The sequence below is a fragment of the Hypanus sabinus genome, unplaced genomic scaffold, assembly GCF_030144855.1.
Source record: "Hypanus sabinus isolate sHypSab1 unplaced genomic scaffold, sHypSab1.hap1 scaffold_559, whole genome shotgun sequence".
Taxonomy (NCBI): Eukaryota; Metazoa; Chordata; class Chondrichthyes; order Myliobatiformes; family Dasyatidae; genus Hypanus; species Hypanus sabinus.
Genome location: NW_026781420.1, coordinates 12,027 through 39,585, shown reverse-complemented (window position 1 = coordinate 39,585; position 27,559 = coordinate 12,027). Strand labels below are relative to the sequence as shown.

Genomic DNA, 27,559 nt, shown 5'->3' with positions numbered 1-27,559 from the left:
ATGTCTATCTTCAAATATCCCCCACTCCAGCTGTCTCTGTCGTCTCATACCCCCCACTCCAGCCATCTCTATATTCAAATACCCCCTACTCCAGCCGTCTCTGTCTTCTCATACCCCCCACTCCAAATGTCTCTGTCGTCTCATACCCCCCACTCCAGCCATCTCTATATTCAAATACCCCCTACTCCAGCCATCTCTATATTCAAATACCCCCTAATCCAGCCATCTCTGTCTTCTCATACCCCCCACTCCAGCCATCTCTGTCGTCTCATACCCCCCACTCCAGCCGTCTCTATATTCAAATACCCCCTACTCCAGCCGTCTCTGTCTTCTCATACCCCCCACTCCAAATGTCTCTGTCGTCTCATACCCCCACTCCAGCCATCTCTGTCTTCAAATACCCCCTACTCTAGCCATCTCTATATTCAAATACCCCCTACTCCAGCCATCTCTATATTCAAATACCCCCTACTCCAGCCATCTCTGTCTTCTCATACCCCCCACTCCAAATGTCTCTGTCGTTTCATACCCCCACTCCAGCCATCTCTGTCGTCTCATACCCCCCACTCCAGCCGTCTCTATATTCAAATACCCCCCACTCCAGCCGTCTCTGTCGTCTCATACCCCCCACTCCAGCCGTCTCTATATTCAAATACCCCCCACTCCAGCCGTCTCTGTCTTCAAATACCCCCTACTCTAGCCGTCTCTATATTCAAATACCCCCCACTCTAGCCATCTCTATATTCAAATACCCCCCACTCCAGCCGTCTCTATATTCAAATACCCCCCACTCCAGCCATCTCTATATTCAAATACCCCCCACTCCAGCCGTCTCTATATTCAAATACCCCCCACTCCAGCCGTCTCTGTCGTCTCATACCCCCCACTCCAGCCGTCTCTATATTCAAATACCCCCTACTCCAGCCATCTCTATATTCAAATACCCCCCACTCCAGCCATCTCTATATTCAAATACCCCCCACTCCAGCCATCTCTATATTCAAATACCCCCCACTCCAGCCGTCTCTGTGGTCTCTACCCTGTGGATTTATTGAATATGTTCACAAGAAAATGTAACTCGGGGTGTACATGCACTTTGATAATTACTTTGAGCATTATAGATTTAGATACATACATATATAGATATTTAAATGTGTAGAGCAGTAAGAATATTGAGGTAGTGGTCTTCATAAATCAAAGTACGGAGTACAGGAGCTGGGATGTTACATTGAACGTATGAAGTGCTGGAGAGGGCAAATTTGGGGTATTGTCGCAGTTCTGGTCACCCACCCACGGGAAAGACAGCTGCAAGGTTCAGAGAAAGTTCTCGAGGACGTTGCTGGGTCTGGAAGATCACAGTTACAGGGAAACGTTGGATAGGTTAGGACTTTACTCCCTGGAGTGTGGGAGAATGAGGGCAGATTGACCTGGGATTTACCCATCTTTCCAGGGAGGCAGGAGCTTGAATGAGCACTTGACTGCTCCTTCCCACGGATGCTGCCCGACCTGCTGAGTTCCTCCAGCGCCCGGGATCCCTCGCACATTCCAACCATGTACAGTGATTTGTGGGCATGCTATGTCGGTGCCAGAAGTGTGGTGACACACCTGCGCAGGACAGTGTTGGTCGTTGTACAGGTAATCTTTAAAACCTTTCTCATTCCCACTCCCAGACATGAATCTCAAACTGTGCACCACCCGCCTGACGATTTCCAGCTTCTGCAGTTGTATTTCAACCGGCCCCACTCAGAAAAAAGCAGCAGTTTGCAATGTAGTGATATTAATACGGGGGCGGGGCGCGGATTTGCAAGTAATGCCGTGGCCTGGGCATTATAAAGCGCACGGTCTTCGCCAGGCGCTCAGTGTGCGCGCTGGACCCGGTTGGCGCAGCTCCGTACTTGGCACCCCGGCGGGTTCAGGGGAAGGGAGCTGTCAGCGGCTCTCTCTAACGCACAACCCCGCCGTTATTCCCACCCGGTGGCGGTGAAGATGGCCCCGAGCGAGAAGTCGAGCGGACAGGTAGTACAAGGGTGGAAGGCGTTCCTGTGGAACCCCAGGACACAGGAGTTCCTGGGTCGGACTGGCACCAGCTGGGGTGAGTGAACGGACTGGACCACACCAGGAGGCACTCTAACTCGGGCACAGGCAACCGTTCTGCCCCTCTGGTCCTTACCTACTCCTTGTGGAACGCTCTCTAACTCCCTGTCTGTCTTTCTCCCTATCCTCGCCATCACCTCAAATGTGAAATTTATTCTGAGACTCATACCCCTCCCTGCCCCTAACATATGGATCTCAGCACACGCAGTGGGGGTGGTGGGGGTACACTCACTCTGTTAAACTCGGCGGGAGGGGCAGATCACTTCTAAACTCCAGAGACCCAATCTTCTCAATTCAGTCTAGAAAACATAGAACAGTACAGGCCCTTCGGCCCACGATTTTGTGCTAACTTTTTAACCTACTCCAAAATCAATCTAACCTTCCCTCCGTTTTTCTATCATATATGACTCTATCTTAAGAGCCTCTTAAATGGCTCTACCACCACCACTAGCAGCGCGTTTGCACGTACCTGCCACTCCCTGTGTAAAAAAAAGGTCAACCTCTGACTTTCCTGCTCTACTTCCCTCCAATTACCTTAAAATTATGCCCCCCTGGTATTAGCTATTTGCACCCTGGGAACAAGTCACTGGCTCTCCACGCTTGCCATCTTGTACAACTCTATGAAGTCACCTGTCCTTCTCCTTCCCTGCAAAGAGAAAAGCCCCAGCTCACTCCACACATCAATGGCAGCTGTTGTAGATCAATATGGTGGAATAGGTTGGCAGGGTTAAGAGAATTTGAAAGGCCTCCTGGCCCACTCCCACTGGGGAGATGTTCCAGCAGTGATATTGTTCGCAGTGGGAATGGTGTGAGACTGGGAAGGCTACTGGCAGCTTTCCCCAGCTGACTTGAAGCTGTAGAGAGGGTGCAGAGGAGATTTACCAGGAGGTTGTCTGGATTACAGAGCATGTCTGATGAGGATAGGCTGAGCAAGCTGAGACTTTTCTCTTTTTGAGCGAAGGAGGACAAGAGGTGACTTGATAGAGGGTACAAGGTGATAAGAGGCATAGATCGAGTGGACAGCCGGAGACTTCTTTCACAGTATGTAAATGGCTAATACAAGGGAAATTAACTTTAAAGTGTTGGGAGGGAAATACAGGAAGGGATGTCAGAGGCAGTTGTTTTTATCACAGAGTGCTGGGTGCATTGAACACACTGCCGGGTGGTGGCAGAGGCAGATTCATTAGGGGCATTTAGGAGACTTGGGCACAGGAATGAAAAGAAAATGGAGGGCTGTGTGGGAGGGGTTAGTGATGTCTGACTGATCTTGAAGTAGGTTAAAGGGAGGGCATAACATTGTGGGCTGAAGGGCCTGTACCGTGCTGTATCATTCTATGTTCATGTGGTTCCAAACTTTACCCCTCACACCAAAAGCCCAAGCCTTGCTGTGTATACGATGCCTCTCTCCTCAGCCCCTACCCAGTTTCCTCCTCCAGTAAACCCCATAACACTAGTGCATGCACACAGCCGAGCCTACTGGAGCTGATGACAGTCACAGAGCACGCTGGGCTCACTCACCACTTGCAATGGCGATCCCCAACACCATTGGCCAGTGAATAGTCCAATGACATGAAGACCAAAGCACTGGACATCCCTAAAAGCCAAGGACATGCTTCAGAAGTGAGATTCTGCTGAGGATTTTCAGACGGTGAGGTTACACAATCACGATTGCGGTAGGAGACCACAAGACCATTAGACAGAGGAGCAGAATCAGTACATTTGGCCCAACAGGTCTCCTCCGCCATTCCTTCATGGCTGACATTATCTCTCTCAATCCCATTCTCCTGTTTTCTCCCTGAAACCTTTGATGCCCTGACTAATAAAGAACCCATCAACCTCTGCTTTAAATATACCAAATGATTTGACCTCCACAGCCATTTGTGGCAATGAATTCCACAGATTCCCCTCCCTGTGGTTAAAGAAATTCCTCCTCATTGCTGTTCTAAAGGAATGTCCCTTTTCCCCCACTTCAGGAAACATCCTCTCCATATCCACTCTTTCCAGGCCTTCCAATATTCAGTAGATTTCAATGACAACTCCCCCCCCCCACCCCCGTATTCTTCTGAAACTTCAGCAGTGATGTTTGAGGGGTTCCTGTCAGCTGAGGAGATGAATAAATTTCTCTTGCTTGTCTGCGGCTCTGTGGGATTCTGCATTCTTCAGAACCAGCCATGGGTTCTTTAATGTCCTCCCAGAAATCTTATCTTGAAGATCCTCCCTACCCACTGCCCCAAAGTGGGGCATTCGCATTGGCGTAGTTTATCTCCAGGAATATTTGAGATATACACTCAGTGGCCACTTTATTAGTTAGCTCCTGTACCTTATTGTCTTCTACTGCTGTGGCCCATCCATTTCATGGTTCAACATGCTGTGTGTTCAGAGAAGCTCTTCTGCACACCACTGTGTGGTTACCCAAGTTAGGTAAAAGACAGGCGAGAAAATGGAGGTTCATTGTCCATTCAGTAATCTGATGGCAGAGGGGAAGAAGCTGCTCCTAAAATATTGAATGTTTGTCTTCAGGCTCCTACACCTCCACAATGAGAAAGGGGCATGTCTGGCCATTCTCCTGACCTCTCCCATTAACAAGGCATTTTCACCCACAGAACTGCTGCTCACTGGATGTCTTATTATTTTTACACCATTCTCTGCAAACTGTAGAAACTGTAGTGTGTGAAAATCCCAGGAGATCGGCAGTTTCTGAGATACTCAAACCTCCCTGTCTGGCACCAACAATCATTCCACGGTCAAAGTCACTTAGATCATACTTCTTCCCCATTTTGGTGTTTGGTCTGAACAATGGCTGAACCTCTTGACCTTGTCTGCATTCTTGTATGAATCAAGTTGATGACACACGATTGGCTGATTAGATATTCGCATTAACCAGCAAGTGTACCTAATAAAGTGGCCACTGAGTATATATGCGGTGACTGGATCGTACTTGAGTAGGTAATGCTAGTGGGTTGGTGGCTTTGTCTTAAAGAGAATCTTATCCTCCTGTTTTTAATGCTGAGGTTGGCTGGGAACTGTATCCTGACCACTGTTGCTTGCAAAGTAAACCTCAGCAGAGAAATAGATTCCACAGACATGACTGACGTTGAACAGAAATTCAGTCTGCATCCTCCAGTCTCCTCATGATCGGGTTTCAATTACCAGGTGTATCAGTTACAACTACCTGCCCTCTTGGGTCGATGTAATGGATCCAGTGGTCACAGTTCTGGAAGAGCAAGGCAGATGAATGCCAGAGACACCCACTGGCTTCCAAGCTGCAGCTGTTCTGCCTGGTGTTTGATGGTACAGAAAATAGAACACAGTACAGGTCCTTCAGCCCACCAAGGTTGTCCCAACACTTTACCTTACTCCCACATACCCTCCACTTTTCTATCATTCATGTGCCTGAGAGACGCTGTTGAAGAGATAACAGATGCATTGGTTATGATCTTTCAAGAATCACTTGACTCTGGCATGATTGGAAGATTCCCAATGCCACTCCACTCTTTAAGAAGGGAGGAAGAGAACAGAAAGGAAATTATAGGCCAGTTAGCCTAATCTCAGTGGTTGGGAAAGTGTTGGAGGCTATTATTAAGGATGAGGTTTCGAGGTACTTGGAGACTAATGATAAAATAAGTGAAAGTCAGCATGGTTGTGTAAAGGGAAATCTTGCCTGTTGGAGTTCTTTGAGGAAGTAACAAGCAGGGTGGAAAAAGGAGAGGCAGTGGATGTCAGTTACTTGGATTTCAGAATGTGTTTGATAAGGTGTCACACATGAGGCTGCTTAACGGGGTAAATTCTGTGATGCTACAGGAAAGATATTGGCATGGATAGAGGAATGACTGACAGGCGGGAGGCAGCGAGCGGGAATAAAAGGGAACCTTTTATAGTCGGCTGTTGGTGACTAGTGGTGTTCCTCAGGGGTCAGTATTGGGACCACTTTTCTTCACATTGTTTGTCAGGGATTTGGATAATGGAATTGATGGCTTTGTGGCAAAGTTTGCTGATGATACAAGATAAATGGAGGGGTAGATGGGGATGAGGAAGCAATGCGATTGCAGCAGGACTTGGACAAATTGGAAGAATGGGCAAATAAATGGCAGATGGAATACAGTGTTGGGAAATGTGTGATAATGCATTTTGGTAAAAGGAACAATAGTGCAGACTGTTATCTAAATGGGGTGAAGGTTCAAACTTCTATGGAAGGGAGGTGCAGAGGGACTTAGGAGCCCTTGTGCAAGTCTCCCAGTAGGTAAAGAAGGTAAATGTAATGTTGGCATTTATTTCAAGGGGAATAGTATATAAAAGCATGGAGATATTGCTGAACCTTTATAAGACATGTCAGGCTGCACTTGGAGTATTATCAACAGTTTTGGCCCCCATAATCTCTGAAAGGATGTATTGTCATTGGAGAGAGTCCGGGGAGGTTCACGAGGATGATTCTGGGGATGAAGGAGTTAGCACGTGAGGAGTGTTTGGCAGCTTTGTGTCTGTACTCACTGGAATTTAGAACAATGCATGGGGATCTCATTGAAACTTATTGATTGTTGAAAGGACTGGATAGGGTGGATATGGAGAGGGTGCTTCCTCTGGTGGTGTTATCCAGAACTTGAGGGCTGAGCCTCCAAGCTGAGGAGCAACTTTTTAGAACAGGAGAGAGGAGGATGTTTTTAGCCAAAGAGCAGAGAGTATTCCACAGATTCACAGTATTCACAGACTGTGGTGAAGGTTAAGTCCATGAGAAATAGATAGGTTCTTGATTAGCCAGGGCATCAAAGAGTATGGGGAGAAGGCAGGGGAGTGGGGATGACTGGAAGAATTGGATCTGCCCAATATTGAATGGCAGAACGGACTCAATGGGCTGAATGGCCTACTTCTGTTTCTAAATCTTATGGGTATATTCACAGCAGAAGTTGATAGATTCTTAATAGGTCAGGGCATCAAGGGGTATGGTGAGAGGGCAGGTGAATGGGATCTGGGATCAGCCATGATGAAATGGTGGAGCGGACTCGATGGGCTGAATGGCCTAATTCTGCTCCTATGTCTGATGATCTTGTGGTCTATATAAGAGTCTTTTAAATGTATCTAATGTATCTGCCTCTTCTACAACCCCTGACGAGTGTTACATGCACCCACTACTCTCTGACATCTCTCCTGTGCTTTCCTCCAATCTCCTTATAATTATACCCTCTCGTATTAGCCATTTCTGTCTTGGGAAAAAGTCTCTGGCTGTCCACTTGATCTATGTCCCTTATCTCCTACACCTCTGTCAAGTCACCTCTCACCCTCCTTCTCTCCAAAGAGAAAAGCCCCAGCTCACTCAACCTATCCTCATATGATAAGCTTCCTAATCTACACAGCATCCTTTGCACCCTCTCAAAACTTTCCACATCCTCCCTATAATGATGTCACAACATACGCCAGTGATATTAATTCTGATTCTGTCCAGAACCGTTTGCTTCCTGGCCTGCTGAGTTCTTCCAGCACTTTGTGTGTGTTACAATAACTGAAGTGTATTTTAACCAGATCTTTAACATGACAGCATAACCTCACAGCTCTTGAACTCAATCCCATAACTAATGAAGGCCAACATACCATAGGCTTTCTCAGCAGCCCTATCAATGGGCATGGCAGCTTTGAGGGACCAATGGATGTGGGCCCCACGATCCCTCTGCTCCTCCACGCTGCTAAGAGCCCGCCATTAGCCTTGTACTCTGTCTTCATGTTTGACCTCCCAAATGAACCATTTCACACTTTGAGCTGGACTCCATCTGCCACTTCTCAGCCCAGCTCTGAATCCTGTCAGTGTCCCATTGTAACCTACGACAGCCTTCTACACCATCCACAACAGCCCCGCCTTTGTGTCACCTGCAAACTTACTAATCCACCTTCCACTTCCTCATCCATTTATATAAATCACAAAAATCAGGGTCCCAGAACAGATCCCTGTAGAATGCCACTGGTCACCAAACCTCCAAGCTTAGTGAATCCATCGGGAATTAACAAACAGACAGCACAGGTTTCATGTGAGGGGGGGCAGAGCCTGAGAGAAAAAATGTTTAAGACAGAAGTAGTCTGTATATGCGATGAGGGGCCGGGGAAGCGGTTGGGGCAGCTTCTTTAGTGATATTTAAAAGATACTTGGACAGGTAAACACAGGCAAGTGGGACTAGCTTAGGTGGGCACCTTGATTGTGTTGGATCTTCGTGTTTTTGTGACTCAGACATTCTTTAGAAATCAAGATGAGGCATAAAACTTGTTGCTTAGACCATTTATTGAGCAATACAAGAGCAAGCAACAAAGGAAAAAAAACTAAGTACAAGACTAGCTCAGACAAGATATTCCATCATGACAAATAGCCTTGAAATACTCAGATTCAAAAGGTGCAGAGAAACCAAGAAGCTTCTAGAAAAAAGAAACACCAGTTTCTGCAGCATGCTGATGCAGTTGAAAAGGAAGCAAGACAGCGGCTGTACTTCATTGTGAGTTTGAGGAGATTTGATTTGTCACCAAGCAAATTTTTATAGATGTACCATGGAGAGCATTCTGACTGGCTACATCACTGTCTGGTATGTGGGGAGGGGCTACTACACAGGGTCAGAAAAAGCTGCAGGGAGTTATAAAATGAGTCAGCTCCATCCTCCGTAGTGTCCAGGAGACCTTCAAGGAGCAATGCCTCAAAAAGGTGGCGTCCATTACCAGGGGTGCCCAACACTAGGACATAACCGATTCACACACACTTGCTGTAATTCACAGGGCTTTTTCTGTTGTCATTGTACTGCTGCCACAACCTTAACAAATGTCAGTGAAATCAAATCTGATTCTGATTCTGGTTCTAAGTGCCAGTGAAATCAAATCTGATTCTGGTTCTGGTTCTAAATGCCAGTGAAATCAAATCTGATTCTGATTCTGGTTCTAAATGCCAGTGAAATCAAATCTGATTCTGATTCTGGTTCTAAATGCCAGTGAAATCAAATCTGATTCTGGTTCTGGTTCTAAATGCCAGTGAAATCAAATCTGATTCTGATTCTGACTCGTTCTCCCCATTGATGCAGCCTGACCTGCTGAGTTCCTCCAGTGTTTTGTCCATGTTATCTTCTAGAAAAACACAGACTCAGCTATACTATAATGAACTGAAAACTTCACTTACACATTTCTAGATGATTATATAAAATGCAAGCAAGCACAGGGCTGAGCTGCGTTACTCTTTCCCTCAACCAACTTGACTAAAACTGAGCATCCAGGCATTGTTGCTTTCGTATCTGACTGTGGGAACTGCTTCCTACATTGCAACACTGGAACAGGAGTGATCCTGACCTTCAGTATGTACGTAGCTGATCTCTGCTGAAGCAGCTCCCATGACCTTCAATTACACAAAGTTTCAGATCTACCTACGTACCTCCTTTCGAAGTTTACCATGAGGGAGTCACTGCTTCATCTACCCTCTCAGGCAGTGGATAAATAATATTAGAAATAAGCAGAATTAGACTATTTGGCCCATTGATTCTGTTCCACCATTCCATCATAGCTGATTTATTTTCCCTTTCAATCCTAATCTTCTGCCTTCTCCCTGTAACCTTTGACATCCTGACTAATCAAGAACTTATCAACCTCTGCTTTAACTATACCCAATAACTCGGCCTCCACAGCCGTCTGTGGCAAAGAATTCCACAGATTCACCACCCTCTAGCTGAAGAAATTCATAGAACATGAAACAGTACAACACAGGATCAGAACCTTCTGCCCAAAATGTTATGCCACACCAATTAAATTAGTATTAACATGGCTACTAAACTCTTCTGCCTACACAATGCCCATAGCCTATCATTTTCATCACATTCAAACACATCCCAGGCACCTACCACTCTGTATGTAAAATACTTGCCCCTCACATCTCCTTTGAAATTACCTCCTCCCACATTAATTGCATGCCCTCTGGTATTAGATCCTGGGAAAAGGATGATGTCTGTCTACTCTGTCATAATCTTATAAACCCCTATCAGATCTCACCTCAACCCCCAGCACTCCACAAAAAACAACCCAACTTCTCATGGCCGTACCTGCCCTCTAAACCAGCCAGCATCCCGGTAAACAACAACACACACAAAATGCTGGTGGAACACAGCAGGCCAGACAGCATCTATAGGGAGAAGCGCTGTTGACATTTCAGGCCGAGATCCTTCGTCAGGACTAACTGAAAGGAAAGATAGTAAGAGATTTGAAAGTAGTGGGGGGAGGGAGAAATGCGAAGTGATAGGAGAAGACCGGAGGGGGTGGGGTGAAGCTGAGAGCTGGAAAGGTGATCGGTGAAAGTGATACAGAGCTGGAGAAGGGAGAGGATCATGGGACGTGAAGTGATAGGAGAAGACCGGAGGGGGTGGGATGAAGCTGAGAGCTGGAAAGGTGATTGACGAAAGTGATACAGAGCTGGAGAAGGGAGAGGTAAACCTCCTGGTAAACCTGTTCCGCACCCTCTCCAAAGTCTCCACATCCCTCCTATACAGGGCAACCAGAACTGTATGCACTACTCCTGATTTGACCTAACTAGAGTTTTATAAAGCTACAACTTAACTTCCTGACTTTTGAACTCAATGCCTTGATTAATAAAGGTGAGCATGCCTTAACCACCCTATCAACCTGTGTAGGGAGCTGGAAACTTGGACCCCACGATCCCTCTGCTCATCGGCACTGTTAAGGCTCCAGGTCTCTTTACTTTTGACCTACCAAGGTGCAACACTTCACATCTGACTTTTCTCTGCCAATATCTGCAACTGATCTATATCCCACTGTATTCTTTGCCAGTCATCTACACTATCCACAATCTTCATATTATCTGCAAACTTACTAACCCACCCATCTATATTTTAATTTAGATAATTTATATACATCACAACAGCAGAGGTCCCAGTACAGATCCCTTTGGAACAACAGTAACCACAACTAGAGTAAATCCCTTCAATTACCAACCTATGGGCAGCCAGTTCTGAATCCAAACAACCAATTCACCATGGATCTTAATGTCTTGGATGAGCCTGTTATGATGGCTTACAAATGGCTTACAATATAGTCAACATCCAGAGCTCTGCTGTCACCAACATCCTCATCACCTCGTCAGAAACTCAGTCAGTACGACCTGTCCTGCACAAAGCCATGCCAAGTCTTCCAATGCTCAGAAATCCTATCTCTAAGAATTCTCTCCAGTAACCACTGACGTGAGACTTGCCAGTCTATACTTTCCAGGATTATCTCTGGTTCCCTTCTTGAATAATGAACAACATTAATACTTGCCAGTCCTCCGGGACCTCGCCTGTGGCTAGAGAGGACAGAAAGATATTGGTCAAAGCCCCAGCAATCTCTTCTCTTGCCTCTCTCAATAACCTGGGATATATCCATCAGGCTCTGGAGACTTATTCATCTTAATGCTTTGAGACCCAACACTATCTCCTCCTTTAGCTTGAAATGTCCTAGCACGTTAGTGAGCTCAGCACTGATCTCCCTATCCTCCACCTCCTTTTCCTTGGTAAATGCCTATGTAAAGTACTCATTAAGGTCCTCACTCACATTCTCTGCATCAAAACGACTGTCCCCCCCCTTCCTTGAGTGATCCTACCCTCTCCCTAGTTATCTACTTGCTCTTGATGTATGTGTAGAATCCTCTTTAATCCTTCTTGCTAAGGATGTTTCATGGCCCCTCCTGGCTTTCCTAATTCCCTTCTTGAGTTCTGTCCTCTGCCTGACCTCGTGCTCTGGTTCCCATCCCCCAAAAAACTAGTTTAAACCCTCCTAAGTAACACAAGGGAACCTCATAGCTGGATATTGTCGAGTCACTTTTATTGTCATTTCGACCATAACTGCTGGTACAGTACACAGTGAAAATGAGACAACGTTTTTCAGGACCAAGGTGTTACATGACACAGTACAAAAACTAGACTAAACTACGCAAAAAACAACACAGAGAAAGTTACACTAGACTGCAGACCTACACAGGACTGCATAAAGTGCACAAAAACAGTGCAGGCATTACAATAAATAATAAACAGGACAAAAGGGCAGTAAGGTGTCAGTCCAGGCTCTGGGTATTGAGGAGTCTGATAGCTTCGGGGAAGAAACTGTTACATAGTCTGGTCATGAGAGCCAGAATGTTTTTTCCCAGACGGCCGGATAGAAAAGAGTTTGTATGAGGGGTGCGTGGGGTCCTTCATAATGCTGTTTGCTTTGCGGATGCAGCGTTTAGTGTAAATGTCCGTGATGGCGGGAAGAGAGACCCCGATGATCTTCTCAGCTGACCTCACTATCCGCTGAAGGGTCTTGCGATCCGAGATGGTGCAATTTCCGAACCAGGCAGTGATGCAGCTGCTCAGGATGCTCTCGATACAACCTCTGTAGAATGTGATGAGGATGGGGGAGTGGGAGATGGACTTTCCTCAGCCTTCACAGAAAGTAGTGACGCTGCTGGGCTTTCTTTGCTATGGAGCTGGTGTTGAGGGACCAGGTGAGATTCTCCACCAGGTGAACACCAAGAAATTTGGTGCTCTTAATGATCTCTACTGAGGAGCCGTCGATGTTCAGCGGGGAGTGGTTGCTCTGTGCCCTCCTGAAGCCAACAACCATCTCTTTTGTTTTGTTCACATTAAGAGACAGGTTGTTGGCTCTGCGCCAGTCCATTAGCCGCTGCACCTCCTCTCTGTAAGCTGACTCGTCGTTCTTGCTGATGAGTCCCACCACGGTTGTGTCATTGGTGAACTTGATGTGGTTCGAGCTGTGTGTTGCAGCACAGTCGTGGGTCAGCAGAGTGAACAACAGTGGACTGAGCTCCCTTCAATTTGGGTGCAACCCATCCCTCTTGTACGGGTCACCCCAGAAAAATTTAGAATAATCCACAAACCCCTGCCCCTGCAACAGGTCTTCAGGTATTCATTCATCTGTACTAACGTCCTATTCCTGCCCCGACTAGCATGTGGTACTAGGAGTAATCCATAGCCTACGACCATACAAGTCCTACTCTTCAGCCCTTACCTCACTCACTGTGCAGGACCTTTTCCCAAATTCTACCTATTTCATTGGTGCCAATGTGCACCGTGAACTCTGGTTGCTCACCTTCCCGTTTAAGAATTGCTCTGAGTTGTCCTGAATCCTTGTGCCTAGAAGGCAACACATGATCCTGGCCTCTATCTCTTGGGCCACAGACCCCCCTGTCTGTTCCTCTAACTATTGAAACTCCTATCACTATCACTCTGCTTGACTTGCCCTTCCCTGCTGAGCCACAGAGCCACTGGTTTGGCTCCTGCTGCTGCATCTTGTAGGTTATTCACTCAGCAGAGAGAATGGCCACAGGGGAGCCCTGCACTGACTGCTCACTCCCCTTACTTCCCCAGGTGGTCACCCATCTAGTATATGAAGCCTACACTCTGGGTGTGACCACCTCAGTAAATGTTTCGTCTGAGGTTTTCAGCCCCCAGATGGTCCAGAGTACACCCAACTCCAGTTCCTTCACCCTGTCAGTCAGGAGTTGAAATCATGTGCACTTCCTGTAGGTGTAGTCATCAGGGAGACCATTATGTAATCCCACATCTCACAGGAGGAGCATTCCACTGCCTGAACTACCATCCTGCCTATACTTGATAAACCTCTAACTTCTCAAGCTAAAGTTCTACAATCAAATAAATTACTTCAAAAGATTTCGCACCCTTAGTCTCTGTCTGTTCTCACTGAAGCCTGTTGAGCTAAACCCTGAGCGCTCTAACACTGGCCCAGTCCAACAATGGCCGCTCCGCTTATATCTTAACACTTTTTATTGGCCCTTGTTAAGTTACTAATAACCCAAGCCATTTCCTGGTCAGCAGACAGGTACCACTATTTAAAACTGTCACTAATTTCTGCTCAGAACTGCCTCTAACTCTGCGGATTCATCCTCATCTCCATTCTAAAGGGTCACCCTACTTTTCTGAGGCTGTGCCCTCCGGTCCAGCACTTCTTTACTATTGAAAATATCCTCTTCCACATGCACTCTATTGGATACGTCTCAATGAGATCCCCCTCATTCTTCCAAGCTCCACTAACTACAGGGCCAGAACCATCAAACACTCCTCATACATTAACCCTTTCATTCCAGGAATCATTCTTGTGAACGACCCTCTCCAATGCCAGCATGTACTTCTTTGATAAGGAACCAAAAGCTGCTGACTACTCTCACCAATGTCTTATAAAACCTCAACGTCACAACCTTGCTTTTATAGTCTAACGTTGCATTTGCCTTCCTCGCCACCAACTCAATATGACCATACACACCCCTGTATTGTATTCCATTTCCTAGTTGTTGTCCATTCTCCTATCTGTCTATGTCCTTCTGCTGTCTCCTGGATTCCTCAGCACTACCTTCCCCTCACCTGTGCAAGTTAGACCAAAGCCAGGACCTCAGCCCAAATTTCATCAGCTTTCGGTGACAGAAAGAATTCTCCCCAACGTTGGCCCAGTTACTCAGAATCTCCACTGCACTCCACTCCAGTTCGGTTTCTCCCTACCGGAGCAAAACCCATCTTCCTGCTCCCCTTCACAGCCTCTCTCCGTTTTATTCATCCAAATCAAAGTCGAGTTAATTGTTATCCACATGAATCCATGTATGCACAGGTGGAATGAAAAACTTATTTGCAACAGTATCACAGAGCCATAGGATCAGATAAGCTGCATTCACAGGAAAAGCATGTTCAGAAATTGTGTGAAACGAGTGGATAAAGTGCAGGAGAAACTCAGCATTTCAGGCTGGGACCCTTCATCAGGACTGGAAAGAAGGGCGTAGAAGCTAGAATTAGAAGGTGGGGGGGAGGGAAGGAGCTGGCAGGTGATAAGTGAGACCAGGTGAGTGGGAAGGTGGGTGGGAGAGGAGAGATGGACTGTTGTGTTGTACTGTTCTAAAAGAGTCCATTCCCAGCTATCATACATTAATCTACACCTATCCTACACTAATCCAGTTCTGTTCTTCCCACATTCCCATGAATGTCCCCCCCCCCCCACCACCAGAGTCTATGTCTCACCAACACACTCAGAATAACTTACAGTGGCCAGCTACTCCCCCAAAGATGCACGGGTTAAAGATTAACGATGAGCTTCATTTGTCACACGTACATTGAAACATACGGTGAAGTATTATCCTTTGTGTCAATGACCAACACAGTCTGAGGTTGTGTGGGGATGGCAGTCGCAAGTCGTAACTTTCCAACCCTAAAATGTGCGTCTTTGGAATGTGGGAGGGAACTGGAGCATCTGGAGGAAACCCGTGCAGTCGGGGAGAGTGTACAAATTCCTTACAGACAGCAGCAGGAACTGGCGACGTAAAGTGTTATGCTGGTCAGTTAATTGGTCATTGGGTGTAGTTGGCCAGCACAGGTTAATTGCTGGATCTCTAAGTAAGACAAACACATCAAAGCCACTCACCCAGGTGAAGCAGCATCTGCAGAGGGAAGTCAGGGTTCACTTTGAGAAGCTTTATGTCGATCTTGGTGACGGGCGTCAAGCTGAAACATTGACTGCTACCTCACTCTGTGAATGCTGCCCGCCCTCCTGATCACAGCCTGTCGTCAGCCCTGATCTGTTCTTTCCCACAGCCCTCATCCTGTTGTTCTACCTGGTGTTCTACACCACCCTGACAGGTCTCTTCAGCCTGACCATGTGGGTGATGCTGCAGACTGTGAACGAGTATGCTCCCAAATACCAGGACAGAATCACTAACCCAGGTAAGAGGCAAACCCCTATCCCCCGCCCACCTTCTAGTCCATCCCCCAACATTATCCGCTCTGCTTGTTGAATCTGGCATTGATTACACTGACAATCATAGAGTTGTGCAGGCCCTTCAGCCCATCTAATCTCGCTGATGTGGTCTTTTGCCTAGTCCCATCTATCCCTGGACCATATCCCCTCAAGCCCTTCCTAACAATGTACCTATCCAAACTTCTCTTAAATTTTACAATCAAACCAGCTTCCCCCACTTCTGCTGGCAGCTTGTTCCACACTCTCTCCACCTCAGGTTCCCCTTAAACATTTTACCTTTTACTTTTCTCCCTTAACCTATGTCCCCTAGTTTTAGATTTGCCTAACTTCAGTGGAAAAAGCCAGCTTGTATTTACCCTTCCTACCGCTCATAATTTTGCAGACCTCTATCAAATTTCTCCTCATTCTCCTACACTCCAGGAATAAAGTCCTAACCTGTTCAACCTTTCCCTGTAACTCAGATCCTCGAGAACTTTCTCTGAACCTTGCAGCTGTCCTTCCCGTGGGTGGGTGACCAGAACTGCGACAATACCCCAAATTTGCCCTCTCCAGCACTTCATACAAGTTCAATGTAACATCCCAGCTCCTGTACTCCGTACACTACCTCAATATTCTTACTGCTCTACACATTTAAATACATAATAGTATGTTCAAAGTAAAGTTATTATTAAAGTATGTGTACAACACTGAGTTACATTTTCTTGTGAGCATACTCAATAAATCCATAGAATAATAACCATAGTAGAATCAATGGAAAAACTGCAACACACACAAAATGCTGGTGGAACGCAGCAGGCCAGGCAACATCTATAGGAAGAAGTCCTGATGAAGCGTCTCAGCCCAAAACGTTGACTGTACTTCTCCCTATAGATGCTGCCTGGCCTGCTGCATTCCACCAGCATTTTGTGTGTGTTGCTTGAATTTCCAACATCTGCAGATTTCCTTGTGTTTGCAAAAAACTGCACCAACCAGTGTGTAAAAGACACCAAACTCTGCAAATACAAAAAGAAAAAATAATAATAAAGAAATAAGCAATAAATATGGAGAACATGAGGTGAAGAGTCCTTGAAAGTGAGTCCATTGGTTGTGGGAACATTACAATGAAGTTATCCCCTTTGGTTCAAAAGCCTGATGACTGAGGCTTCTGTACCTTCTTCCTGATGGCAGTTGTGAGAAGGGAGCTACCAAAAAGAGTGCAAATATTATATATATATGTAATAGATTTTGTTTAACTGGATACACTTTGGCTCAATCGAGCAGCTACCCCATTACCTGAAGTTTCATGGAAATGGTTATAAAGATTAAAACAAACTGAGTAACAAATGATGCATTTAACTGAAATACAGAACAAATAAGAACATTACCAATACTACCACAGTACTCTAAAACTGTATATTAGTTCCTAGTACTTATTGATGGAGGAATTCATACAAATAACATTCTTTTGACTGTAAATGAAAAAAGTCGGTGGGAAAACCTGGTACCTTCATACAATCCTGTTGACAGTTGAATCCAATAAATCTTCACTTTCATTGTAACATTCAAGATGATTGACAATACCTTCAAATTCTTTGCAGTTCCTAACTTGTTGTAGTAAAATCATTTCATCTTCACTTCTGGTTGTTTCTGGCATTTTCAAGCATGAATGTTTGAAATTGCAGTGAAATAAACGGTCCTGAATTGTCTTACTGTTTATTTCTTGCCAACCATCAGTGACAAAAAATCACTGCTTTTTGAACACAGGCATACACAACTGATGCTATTTAAAAACATCATTCTGGGAGTGGTGTAGAGTCTAATGGCTAGTTAGAAATTAGTTCCCTGTCCCAAATAAATGACAGAAATCCCTCTCTTTTCTCAATTAGATTTTATTCTTTAAGAGTCATCCCAAATAAAAAGCTGCCCTAACTAACTGATGTATATATATTTCATAACGTATGTCAGAGATAATAAACTTGATTCTGTGCTGGTCAAAGAATATTGCCTGGTCTATCACACCCCCTCCCAGCACTCCATCTGTAACCTGAATGTGCAAAGTTTTAGATGGAGGGTCTTGGCCACCTTCTAGACTGAAAGTGGCTTGTGTCATCCTTCTTGTAGTGTGAATTCCGGATCTCTCCCACCTCCCCCAGAGAAGGTGGGGTGAAATGTATCATGTGTAAGAGGCTGTTGGGGCAGTGAGGGCAGAGAGGAGGTTATATGAGGGGATCTAGGCCAACTTGCAAAAATGGAGATGAGGGGCAACTTTCTCCACACAGGACGAAGGGTCTTGGCCTGAAACGTCAACTGTACTTCTTCCTCTAGATTCTGCAGATGCTGGAAATCCAGAGCAAATGCTGGAGGAATTCAGCAGGTTAGGCAGCATCTATGCAGGAGAATTAATGGTTGATGCTCTGGGCCGAGTTCCTTCATTAGGATGGGAGTGGAAGGGGGAGAAAGCCAGAATAAGAAGGTGGGGGTTTTCTACAGATAGTGATTCTTAAATATCCCTCTACCACCACCCCCGGTAGGGCGCTCCGCCACTCACTGTGCACAAATCCTACCTCCAACATCTCTATACTTCCCTCCACACAGCTTAAAGGGATGTCCTTTGGTACTGGCCTCACTGGTTGTCCTCGCTAGATGAACGGAATGAACTGCCAGAGGAAGTGGTAGAGATGCAGCATTTCAAGGACAGATACAGGGATCAATGAGGTTTAGAGAACTAGGAGACAAATACAGGCAAATGGAATGAGATCAATGGACAACTTTGATAGGGTGCTTAGGAAGGCTTCTGTACTGGCCTTCATTAGTCAGGGGACCGAGTTCAAGAGCTGCGAGGTAATGTTGCTGCTCTATAAAGCTCTGCTTGGACCTTACTTGGAGTATTGAGGTTAGTTCTATTTGCCTCTTTATAGGAAGGATGTGGAAGCTTTTGAGAGGGTACCGAGGAGATTCACCAGGAAAACATGTCTTAAGAGGGAAAGTTGAGCAAGTTAGGGCTTTTCTCTTTGGAGCGAAGGAGGAAGAGAGGTGATTTGATAGAGATGTACAAGATGATAAGAGGCACAGATCGAGTGGACAGCCAGACTTTTCCCAAGGTGCAAATAGCTAATGTGAGGGGGCATAATTTTAAGGTGATTGCAGGAAAGTGTAGGGGGGCATGTAAGAGGCAGGTTTTTTTACACAGAGAGTGGTGGGTGTGTGGAACGCACTGCCAGGGGTGGTGGTAGAGGCAGAGACATTAGGGGCATGTAAGAGACACTTTGATAGGCACCTGAATGGTAGAAAATGGAGGTGTTCTGTGGCTCTCTCAGTGATGGTCCATCTCCTAGCCAATTCTGAGTCTGCACAATGGTGGAGAGGGTAGAGTTGCTGATGCACAGCTCCAGAGATCTGGGTCCGGTCCTGACCTCTGTGTGGAGTCTGCACGCTCACGCTGTCTGCAAGAGTGTTCCCAGAGACTCCCATTTCCCTAAGTCATGAGGGTAAAGTTACATTTACCAATAAGTATGTTATTCTGCAATGATTCACTTTGGAGGGTCAAATTTGAAGACAGAGAACAGTGCTAATGGCAGGACTCACAGCAGAGGGAACTTGGGGCACATGTACATAGGTCCCTCAAAGTTGTCAGGGTGGTTAAGAAGGTGTATGGTATGCTGGCCTTCATTAGGGGATTGATTAGGGAACTGTGAGGTAATGTTGCCGCTCTATCAGACCCTTGCTAACCCACACTTGGAGTTCTGGTCGCCTCATTATAGGAAAGATGTGGAAGCTTTAGAGAGGGTGCAGAGGAGATCAACAAGGATGCAGCCTGGATTTGAGAGTATAGTTTATGAGTAAAGATTGAGCTAGCTAGGGTTTTTTTCTTTGTAGTGAAGGAGGATGAGAGGTGACTCAATAGAGGTGTACAAGATCAGAGGCATAGATCAAGTGGATAGCCAAAAACATTTTCCCAGGTTGGAAATGGCTAGTACAAGAGGGAATAATTTCAAGGTGATTGGAGGATTTAGAGGGGATGTCAGAGGAAGGTTTTGTACACAGAGTGCTGAGTGTGTGGAATGCCCTGTTGAAGGTGATGGTAGAGACAGCTACATTTGGGGCATTTAAGAAACGCTTAGACAGGCTCATGGATGATAGAAAAATGGGGGATTATGTGGGAGGGAAGGGTGAGATTGATCTTGGAGTAGGTTAAAAGGTTGGCACAACATCTCGGGCTGAAGTATCTGTAACTTTCTATGTTCTATGTTCAAAGTAAATTTTATGATCAAAGTAAATATATGTCACAATATACAGCTCTGAGAGTCGTATGTAGATTTACAGTTAACTAAACTACATAATGACTAAGTTTCAAGTTTAAGTTTATTGTCGTTAAAGTGTTTACATGTATAATGCCAAAGAAAACAATGTTCCTCCAGACAAAAGTGCACAACACTCAACATGTAACTCACACATGGCCATCAAAGTATGTGTTTCATTCTGTAATCAAAAGTGAATGTTGCTTTGAATTTGTTTGGTCACACACAGAGATGTATACAAACCACACCTAGACAGTCTTTGGGAAGATCTGCTTTGGCCATTCTCCTGGTGTACAAGATGTACATTGGTGCACCCCAATGGGTTGCACTCCAACTGTGGCGCTCTTTCCCATTTGCCCCTACACCAGGCATGTACGGGTGATGGGGTGGGTGGTGTGGGGAGTGTTGGGGTGCAGGCTGCTGACAATGCTGGTGGAAGAATGCCCCTCTCCTTCTCCATCCCTAGGTGTGATGATCCGGCCCACAGCTGAAAGCCTGGTGGTGGGTTTCAACGTGTCGCAGAGAGCTACTTGGCAGATGTATGTTAACGCACTCAACGCTTACCTGGACTGTGAGTACACCTGGAAAAACCTGTCAGTGGCACTAGCTCATCGTTTTGAGCTCCAGTGACCAGAACGTAGTATATACTATGGAAACTGTCCCTACGTGAAACTACTCTCACATAGGTGACCCCCTCTCCTCTCCTATCAGGTTCCTTCCTCTCCAGCACTTCAGCTTTCCAACCGGCCTGGCTTTGCCTAGCTATCCTCCTCCTCCCCCCCCCCACCTTTATATTCTGGCATTATCCCCCTTCCTCTTCAGTACCGAAGGAGGGTTTCAGCCCAAAATGTCAACAGTTTATTCACTTCCATAAATGCTGCCTGGCCTGCTGAGTTCCTCCAGCATTTTCTGTGTTGCGCTGGATTTCCAGAATCTGCAGATGTTTTCGTGCTTATTACGTAGTAATCAAATGCCAAACTAGACTACTTCCTTCTACCAACCCAATGCCCTCCATTCCTGTGCCTATCTAAACACCTCCAAGCTCCCAACACTCTGTTTAAAAAAAATACAAGACAAAACAGAAACAACTTGTCCCGTCTATTTCTTGCGAACTCAGCTTGAATACGTGCTCTCTGCTATTAGACATTTCAACTCTGGGAAAAAGATACTGGCTGTTTACTCGATCCGTGCTTCTCATAATCTTATAAACCTGTATCAGATCTCCCCTCAGCCTCCGCTATTCTAGAGAAACAACGCAAGTCTTTCTGACCTCACGTTACAGCACGTGCCCTGTAATCCAGGCAGCATCCTGGGGATTACACTAATCCCTTCTGCCTTCACAAAGTCCATATCTCTCCATTCGTGTGCCTGAGACTGTTATATCTGTCTCCTCCACCACCCCCCCCCCCCCCCAAGAGGCATCCTCCACTCGGTGTTTTTTAACAAAAGCACATGCCTGGCATAGCTCCTTGAACATCCCCCCTCTCACCTTAGATACACACCTCTAATTATGTATGCCTCTTGTAAACCTCTGCCACGTCTCCCCTCGACCTCCACTGCTCCAGAGAGCACTTTGCTCTCATTAGACACAGGAGACGGCTGACGCTGGAATCTGGACTAACACACAGTCTGCTGGAGCAACTCGGGGGTTCGAGCAGCATCAGTGGGAGGAAAGGAGCTGTCAACGTTTCAAGTCGAGACTCTGCATCAAATTTCACCCCCACAGATGCTGCCTGGCCTGCTGAGTTCCTCCAGCTGATTATGTGTTACCCTAGTTTGTCCAACCTCCCCTTGCCGTCGAATCTAGGCAGCATCCTACTAAATCTTCTCTGTGCCCAGTCGGAAGTGGGGCAGCCCACCTGTGGCAGTATGGTAGTGTAGCAGTTAGAGTAACACTTTACAGTGGCTGCGATCGGAGTTCAATTCCTGCTGCTGTTTGTAAGGAGTTTGTATGCTCCCGTGTGTCTGTGCGGGTCTCCTCCGATTCCTTCCCACACCCCTGAGATGTATGGGTCAGGGTTTAAAACTGTGGGCATGCTACATTGGTGTCAGAAACATAGCAACACTGGCCTGCCACCGGTACATCCCTGGGCTGTGTAGGTTGTTGATGCAAAGGACACGTTTCACTACGTTCACATGAGAAATAAAGCTGACCTTTAAAGAGACTGGACAATGTTCTGTTTGGCAGAGTTGATCTGAGCAGCACTATCGCGTGCTGTTGGGCTTGGGATGGGAGGTAGATTTTACCTGTGGACCCTCCAGCCTTGACCACCAGACTGCTATGCCTGCATGGGTCTTCGCTGAGTCCCTCATCATGAACAAAAAGACAGGTGTCCCACTAACACTCACCATGTCAGAGACCCTTCTGCAGTCATCTCCATCACCCCAGCTCCAAGCGCAATTTCCCAACCAGTCGCTCAAAACCCTGAACATCTGCTGCCCTCAATAACCTGAACATCCACAGACCTTGAAAGATTCCCAGTAGCTCTGCAACAGTAAATAGATTAAGAGTTTAAAGATTAGTTTTATTTGTCATATGTGCAGTGAAATATGTTGAATCAAATCAGCAGAGATTGTGGTGAGCACAGTACGAGGGTTGATACCGTTAGGTATTTAATATTTCAATAATATTTGAGTAATCTTGTTGTATGTTGTTTCATCAAGCACTCCCGTTCATTTAATAGTAATAGGCATCCATTAGTCTTGAGAGACCATGGATTTGCACGTTGGAAGGTTTCCAGGACTCAGGCCTGGGCAGGGTTGTATGGAAGATGGCAGCTGTCCATGCTGCAAGCCCTCCCCTCTCAATGACACCGCTGTTGTCCAAGGGAAGGGCACTAGGACCCATACTTAGCACTGGTGATGTCATAGGGCAATGTGTGGTTAAGTGCCTTGCTCAAGGACACAACACGCTGCCTTAGCTGAGGCTCGAACTAGCAACCTTCAGATCACTAGACCAATGCCTTAACCGCTTGGCCATGTGCCTGTTCTTTTAAATAATTAAAAGGTAATGTAAGAGTATAGGAATTGCATACAGAATCACACTACCATGTAGCGTGCACCTCGCAGACTCTGGTGCAACCTTATAATTAATTTAGTGTTTCGTAGTCACAAAGCATAACAGATACAAACTGGAACCTTTCTCGTCCTGGTCTCACAGAACATTATTTTGGCACGTTAGTTTAATGGTTAGCTACATTGCACGCCCTTGCTAACAATAACCCATACGTCCTTGGAATGTGGGAGGAACTCAAAGCACCCAGTTGCAGGGAGAGTGTACAAACTCCATACTGGCAGAGTCTGTAAAGGTAATGCACTAAACACATGCTACCATGCCACCCCTAATGGGACAGAGAGAGCTAATCTTTAGTCTGAAACTTTCAGCCTACAATGACAGTGTGCAAGTCTCCACTAATGACCGCTGCAAGTCTGGAACCTACTACCTGCAGGAGGACAGTGGATATGTGCGGAACACGCCCAAGCGAGCCTGCCAGTTCAACCGCACCATGCTGGGTCCATGCTCGGGCCTCGGGGACCGCACCTACGGCTACAGTGAGGGTCGGCCATGCATTCTCGTCAAGATGAACAAGGTGGGTCAGACTGCCATTTGTAATCCTGCACCGTGGGAAGAGGAGATCGGTCCACCCCTCTGGTGTGACGGGTAGGAGAACTAGATCCTGAGGAGGAGATCATTCAAACCTCCATCCTTCCTCATAGGAACAGGAGGACAAGATCAATCAGTTCGTCTAGTTCGTCTCTCAGGAACAAGAATATGCAATCATTTGTCCCCTCTAGCCCAAGGAGGGGAAGGCTGTTTGTCCCCTCTAGCCTGAGGAAGTGTCTGTAATCGTTCGTCCCTCTCGCCCGAGGAGGAGGAAGCCATTCAACCCCTCTAGCCTGCATCATGGGAGGAGGAGAAGGCTTCTCCTCCCTAGACTCCCTAGCCCCTCAAACTCCTAGACTCACCCACCAGATAGTCCACTAGATTCAATGTCAGAGAAAGACAAACCATTGCTGTTCCAGTACAGGTATGGTGTCTTGGAGTCAGAAACCAACATCTCAAAGCAGGTGCTAGTTGTGCACAGCTTGGCTATCGCTCATGGCCACGTGAGTCAGTGGCACAGCAGATTGAACCATTGCCTCACTGCCCCAGGGACCTGGATTCGATCACAACGTCTGGGGCATTCTGCATGGAATCCCCAGGGTCCTCAGTCCCTTCGCACATATCATCGAGGTACAGGGTCAGGTAACTGGCCCATGGGGTAAAGACAGAAGATTCAAACAGCTGCTGAAAAACTTATGTGTGTGTATTAGAGGGAAAGGCATGGATAGGGTGGGCCTAATGCCTCCCGCATGGCAGCAAAAATTGGGATGCCCTGAAGCAAGGGAAAATAGTAAAGGGGTTTAGATGGGGTGGAGTTTGTTAGGTGTGTTCAGGAAGGCTTCTTGGCACAATATGTAGATAAGCCTGCAAGAGGAGAGGCTGTACTTGATTTGGTATTGGGAAATGAACCTGGTCAGGTGTCAGATCTCTCAGTGGGAGAGCATTTTAGAGATAGTGATCATAATTCTATCTCCTTTACAATACAGACAAGTTAGAAAAGCATTTAATTGGAGTAAGGGGAATTATGACGCTATCAGACAGGAAATTGGAGGCTTAAAATGGAAATGAATGTTCTCAGGGAAAAGTACGGAAGAAATGTGGCAAATATTCAGGGGATATTTGTGTGGAGTTCTGTATAGGTACATTCCAATGAGACAGGGAAGTTATAGTAGGGTACAGGAACTGTGGTGTACAAAGGCTGTAATAAATCTAGTCAAGAAGAAAAGAAAAGCTTACAAAAGGTTTAGAGAGCTAGGTAATGTTAGAGATCTAGAAGATTATAAGGATAACAGGAAGGAGCTTAAGAAGGAAGAGCCCGGAGGGAGAGCCAGTGTGTATGGAACTGGAGGTACTTAATGAATACTTTACTTCAGTATTCACTATGGAAAAGGATCTTGGTGATTGTAGCAATGACTTTCAGCAGACTGAAAAGCTTGAGCATGTAGATATTAAGAAAAACAATGTGCTGGAGCTTTTGGAAAGCATCGAGTTGGATAAGTCGCCAGGACTGGATGAAATGTACCCAGGCTACTGTGGGAGGCGAGGGAGGAGATTGCTGAGCCTCTGGTGATGATCTTTGCATCATCAGTGGGGACGGGAGAGGTTCCAGAGGATTGGAGAGTTGTGGATGTTGTTCCTTTATTCAAGAAAGGGAGTAGAGATAGCCTAGGAAATTATAGACCAATGAGTCTTACCTCAGTGGTTGGTAAGTTGATAGAGAAGATCCTGAGAGGCAGGATTGATCACCATTTGGAGAGGTATAATATGATTAAGAGTAGTCAGCATGGCTTTGTCAAGGGCAGGTCGTGCCTTACAAGTCTGATTGAATTTTTTGAGGATGTGACTAAACACATTGATGAAGGAAGAGCAGTAGATGTAGTGTATATGGATTTCAGCAAAGCATTTGATAAGGTACCCCATGCAAGGCTTATTGAGAAAGTAAGGAAGCACTGGATCCAAGGGGACATTGCTTTGTGGATCCAGAACTGGCTTGCCCACGGAAGGCAAAGAGTGGTTGTAGATGGGTCATATTCTGCATGGAGGTCGGTGACCAGTGGGGTGTCTTAAGGGATCTGTTTTGGGACCCTTACTCTTCATGATCTTTATAAATGACCTGGATGAGGAAGTGGAGGGATGGGTTAGTAAGTTTGAAGATGACACAAAAGTTGGAGGTGTTGTGGATAGTGTGGAGGTCTGTCAGAGGTTACAGCGGGAGATTGATAGGATGCAGAACTGGGCTGAGAATTGGCAGATGGAGTTCAACCCAGATAAGTGTGAGGTGATTAATTTTGGTCAGTCAAATATGATGGCAGAATATAGTATTAATGGTAAGACTCTTGGCAGTGTGGAGGATCAGAGGGATCTTGGGGTCTGAGTCCATAGGACACTCAAAGCAGCTGCGCAGGTTGACTTAGTGGTTAAGAAGGCATATGGTGTATTGGCCTTCATCAATTGTAGAATTGAATTTAGGAGCCGAGAGGTAATGTTGCAGCTATATAGGACCCTGGTCAGACCCCACTTGGAGTACTGTGCTCAGTTCTGGTCACCTCACTACAGGAAGGATGTGGAAGCCATAGAAAGTGTTTTAGAAAGGAGTATGACATCAGGAGTTGGGGAGTAATGATCTCTTCATCCTGTCTGAGGAGCATTGCATTGACAGCAACCTGCCGCTGAAGCTGCTTCTCTGTCTCTGGATGGTGCTGTGCAGAGGATGTTCAGGGTTTTCCATGATTGACTGTAGCCTACTCAGCGCCCTCCGCTCTGCCACTGATGTCATACTCCATAGAAAGGAGATTTACAAGGATGTTGCCTAGATTGGGGAGCATGCCTTATGAGAATAGTTTGAGAGAACTCGGCCATTTCTCCTTGGAGCGACGGAGAATGAGAGGTGACCAGACAGAGGTGTATAAAATGATGAGAGGCGTTGATCATGTGGATAGTCAGAGGCTTTTTCACAGGGCTGAAATGCCTGTATTGTGCCGTAGGTTTTCTATGTTTCTATTAATTATAGAAAAGAATGTAATGAAACAAGTGCAGGAAGAGACGCTAAGACTCTCAAGTCAGCTTTGCTGCTCTTCCACTTGTCAAGTTCCTGACCCAGCTGCACCACTCCCTCTTTAACCCCCCCCCCCCAAAGATCTAGCCTTCACAACTCCAGAGGTAGAGAACTCCCAGAGCTTTGCCTCCCTCAGAAGTTCCAACCCACCTCACTTTTTAGGTGACATCTCAGCATTTTAAGAGCAGCTTCTTCTCATCTGTCGTCAAATTTTGAATGAAATACGAACCCATGAAGACTCGTTCATTCATTATGTGCCATGTATGACGTGGGAGATTGTGGTCTTTCCAGAATTATGATTGTTCCTGGTAAACTTGCCATTGCCTTCTTCTGGGCAGTGTCTTTATAAGACAGGAGACCCCAGCCATTGTCTCCCTGGCGTCCGTGGTCGCATAACCAGGACTTGTGATCTGCACCGGCTGCTCACACCAGCTGTCCACCACCTGCTCCCATGGCTTCATGTGACCCTGGTCGGGGTGGGGGGATAGTGGGGGAGGAGTTAAACAGGTGCTGCACCTTACCCAAGGCTAGCAGAAGGGAGGAACACTTTCCAGCTCATTTAGTAGATACCTATGTCCACTCTGCCACCACATACACAATCTCACTCTTTTTGTACTGTTTAATTGTTCTTGATGTGCATTTCATATTGTAATTTATGCATTGTAGAGTACTGCTGCTGCAAAACAACAAATTTCATGGCATGCATCAGTGATGTTCAACCTGGTTCTGCAAGTGGGTGTGGGGGAAGACTGAACGAGGGGGTGTCACTGGAAAATT

The 27,559-nt window shown here is 46.2% G+C and overlaps 1 protein-coding gene across 1 annotated transcript in view; it reads left to right on the top strand.

Moving 5' to 3' along the window:
* Window positions 1–1,986: 1,986 nt before the first annotated feature.
* Window positions 1,987–27,559, top strand: part of LOC132389412 (sodium/potassium-transporting ATPase subunit beta-2-like) — a gene marked incomplete at its 3' end in the record, with an annotated part of 31,282 nt that continues 5,709 nt past the window's right edge. Inside the window, exons 1-4 of the mRNA XM_059961936.1 lie at window positions 1,987–2,092; window positions 15,684–15,812; window positions 20,590–20,694; window positions 23,508–23,713. Coding sequence (XP_059817919.1) covers window positions 1,987–2,092; window positions 15,684–15,812; window positions 20,590–20,694; window positions 23,508–23,713 — 546 coding nt within the window. The remainder of the gene's footprint in view (window positions 2,093–15,683; window positions 15,813–20,589; window positions 20,695–23,507; window positions 23,714–27,559) is intronic.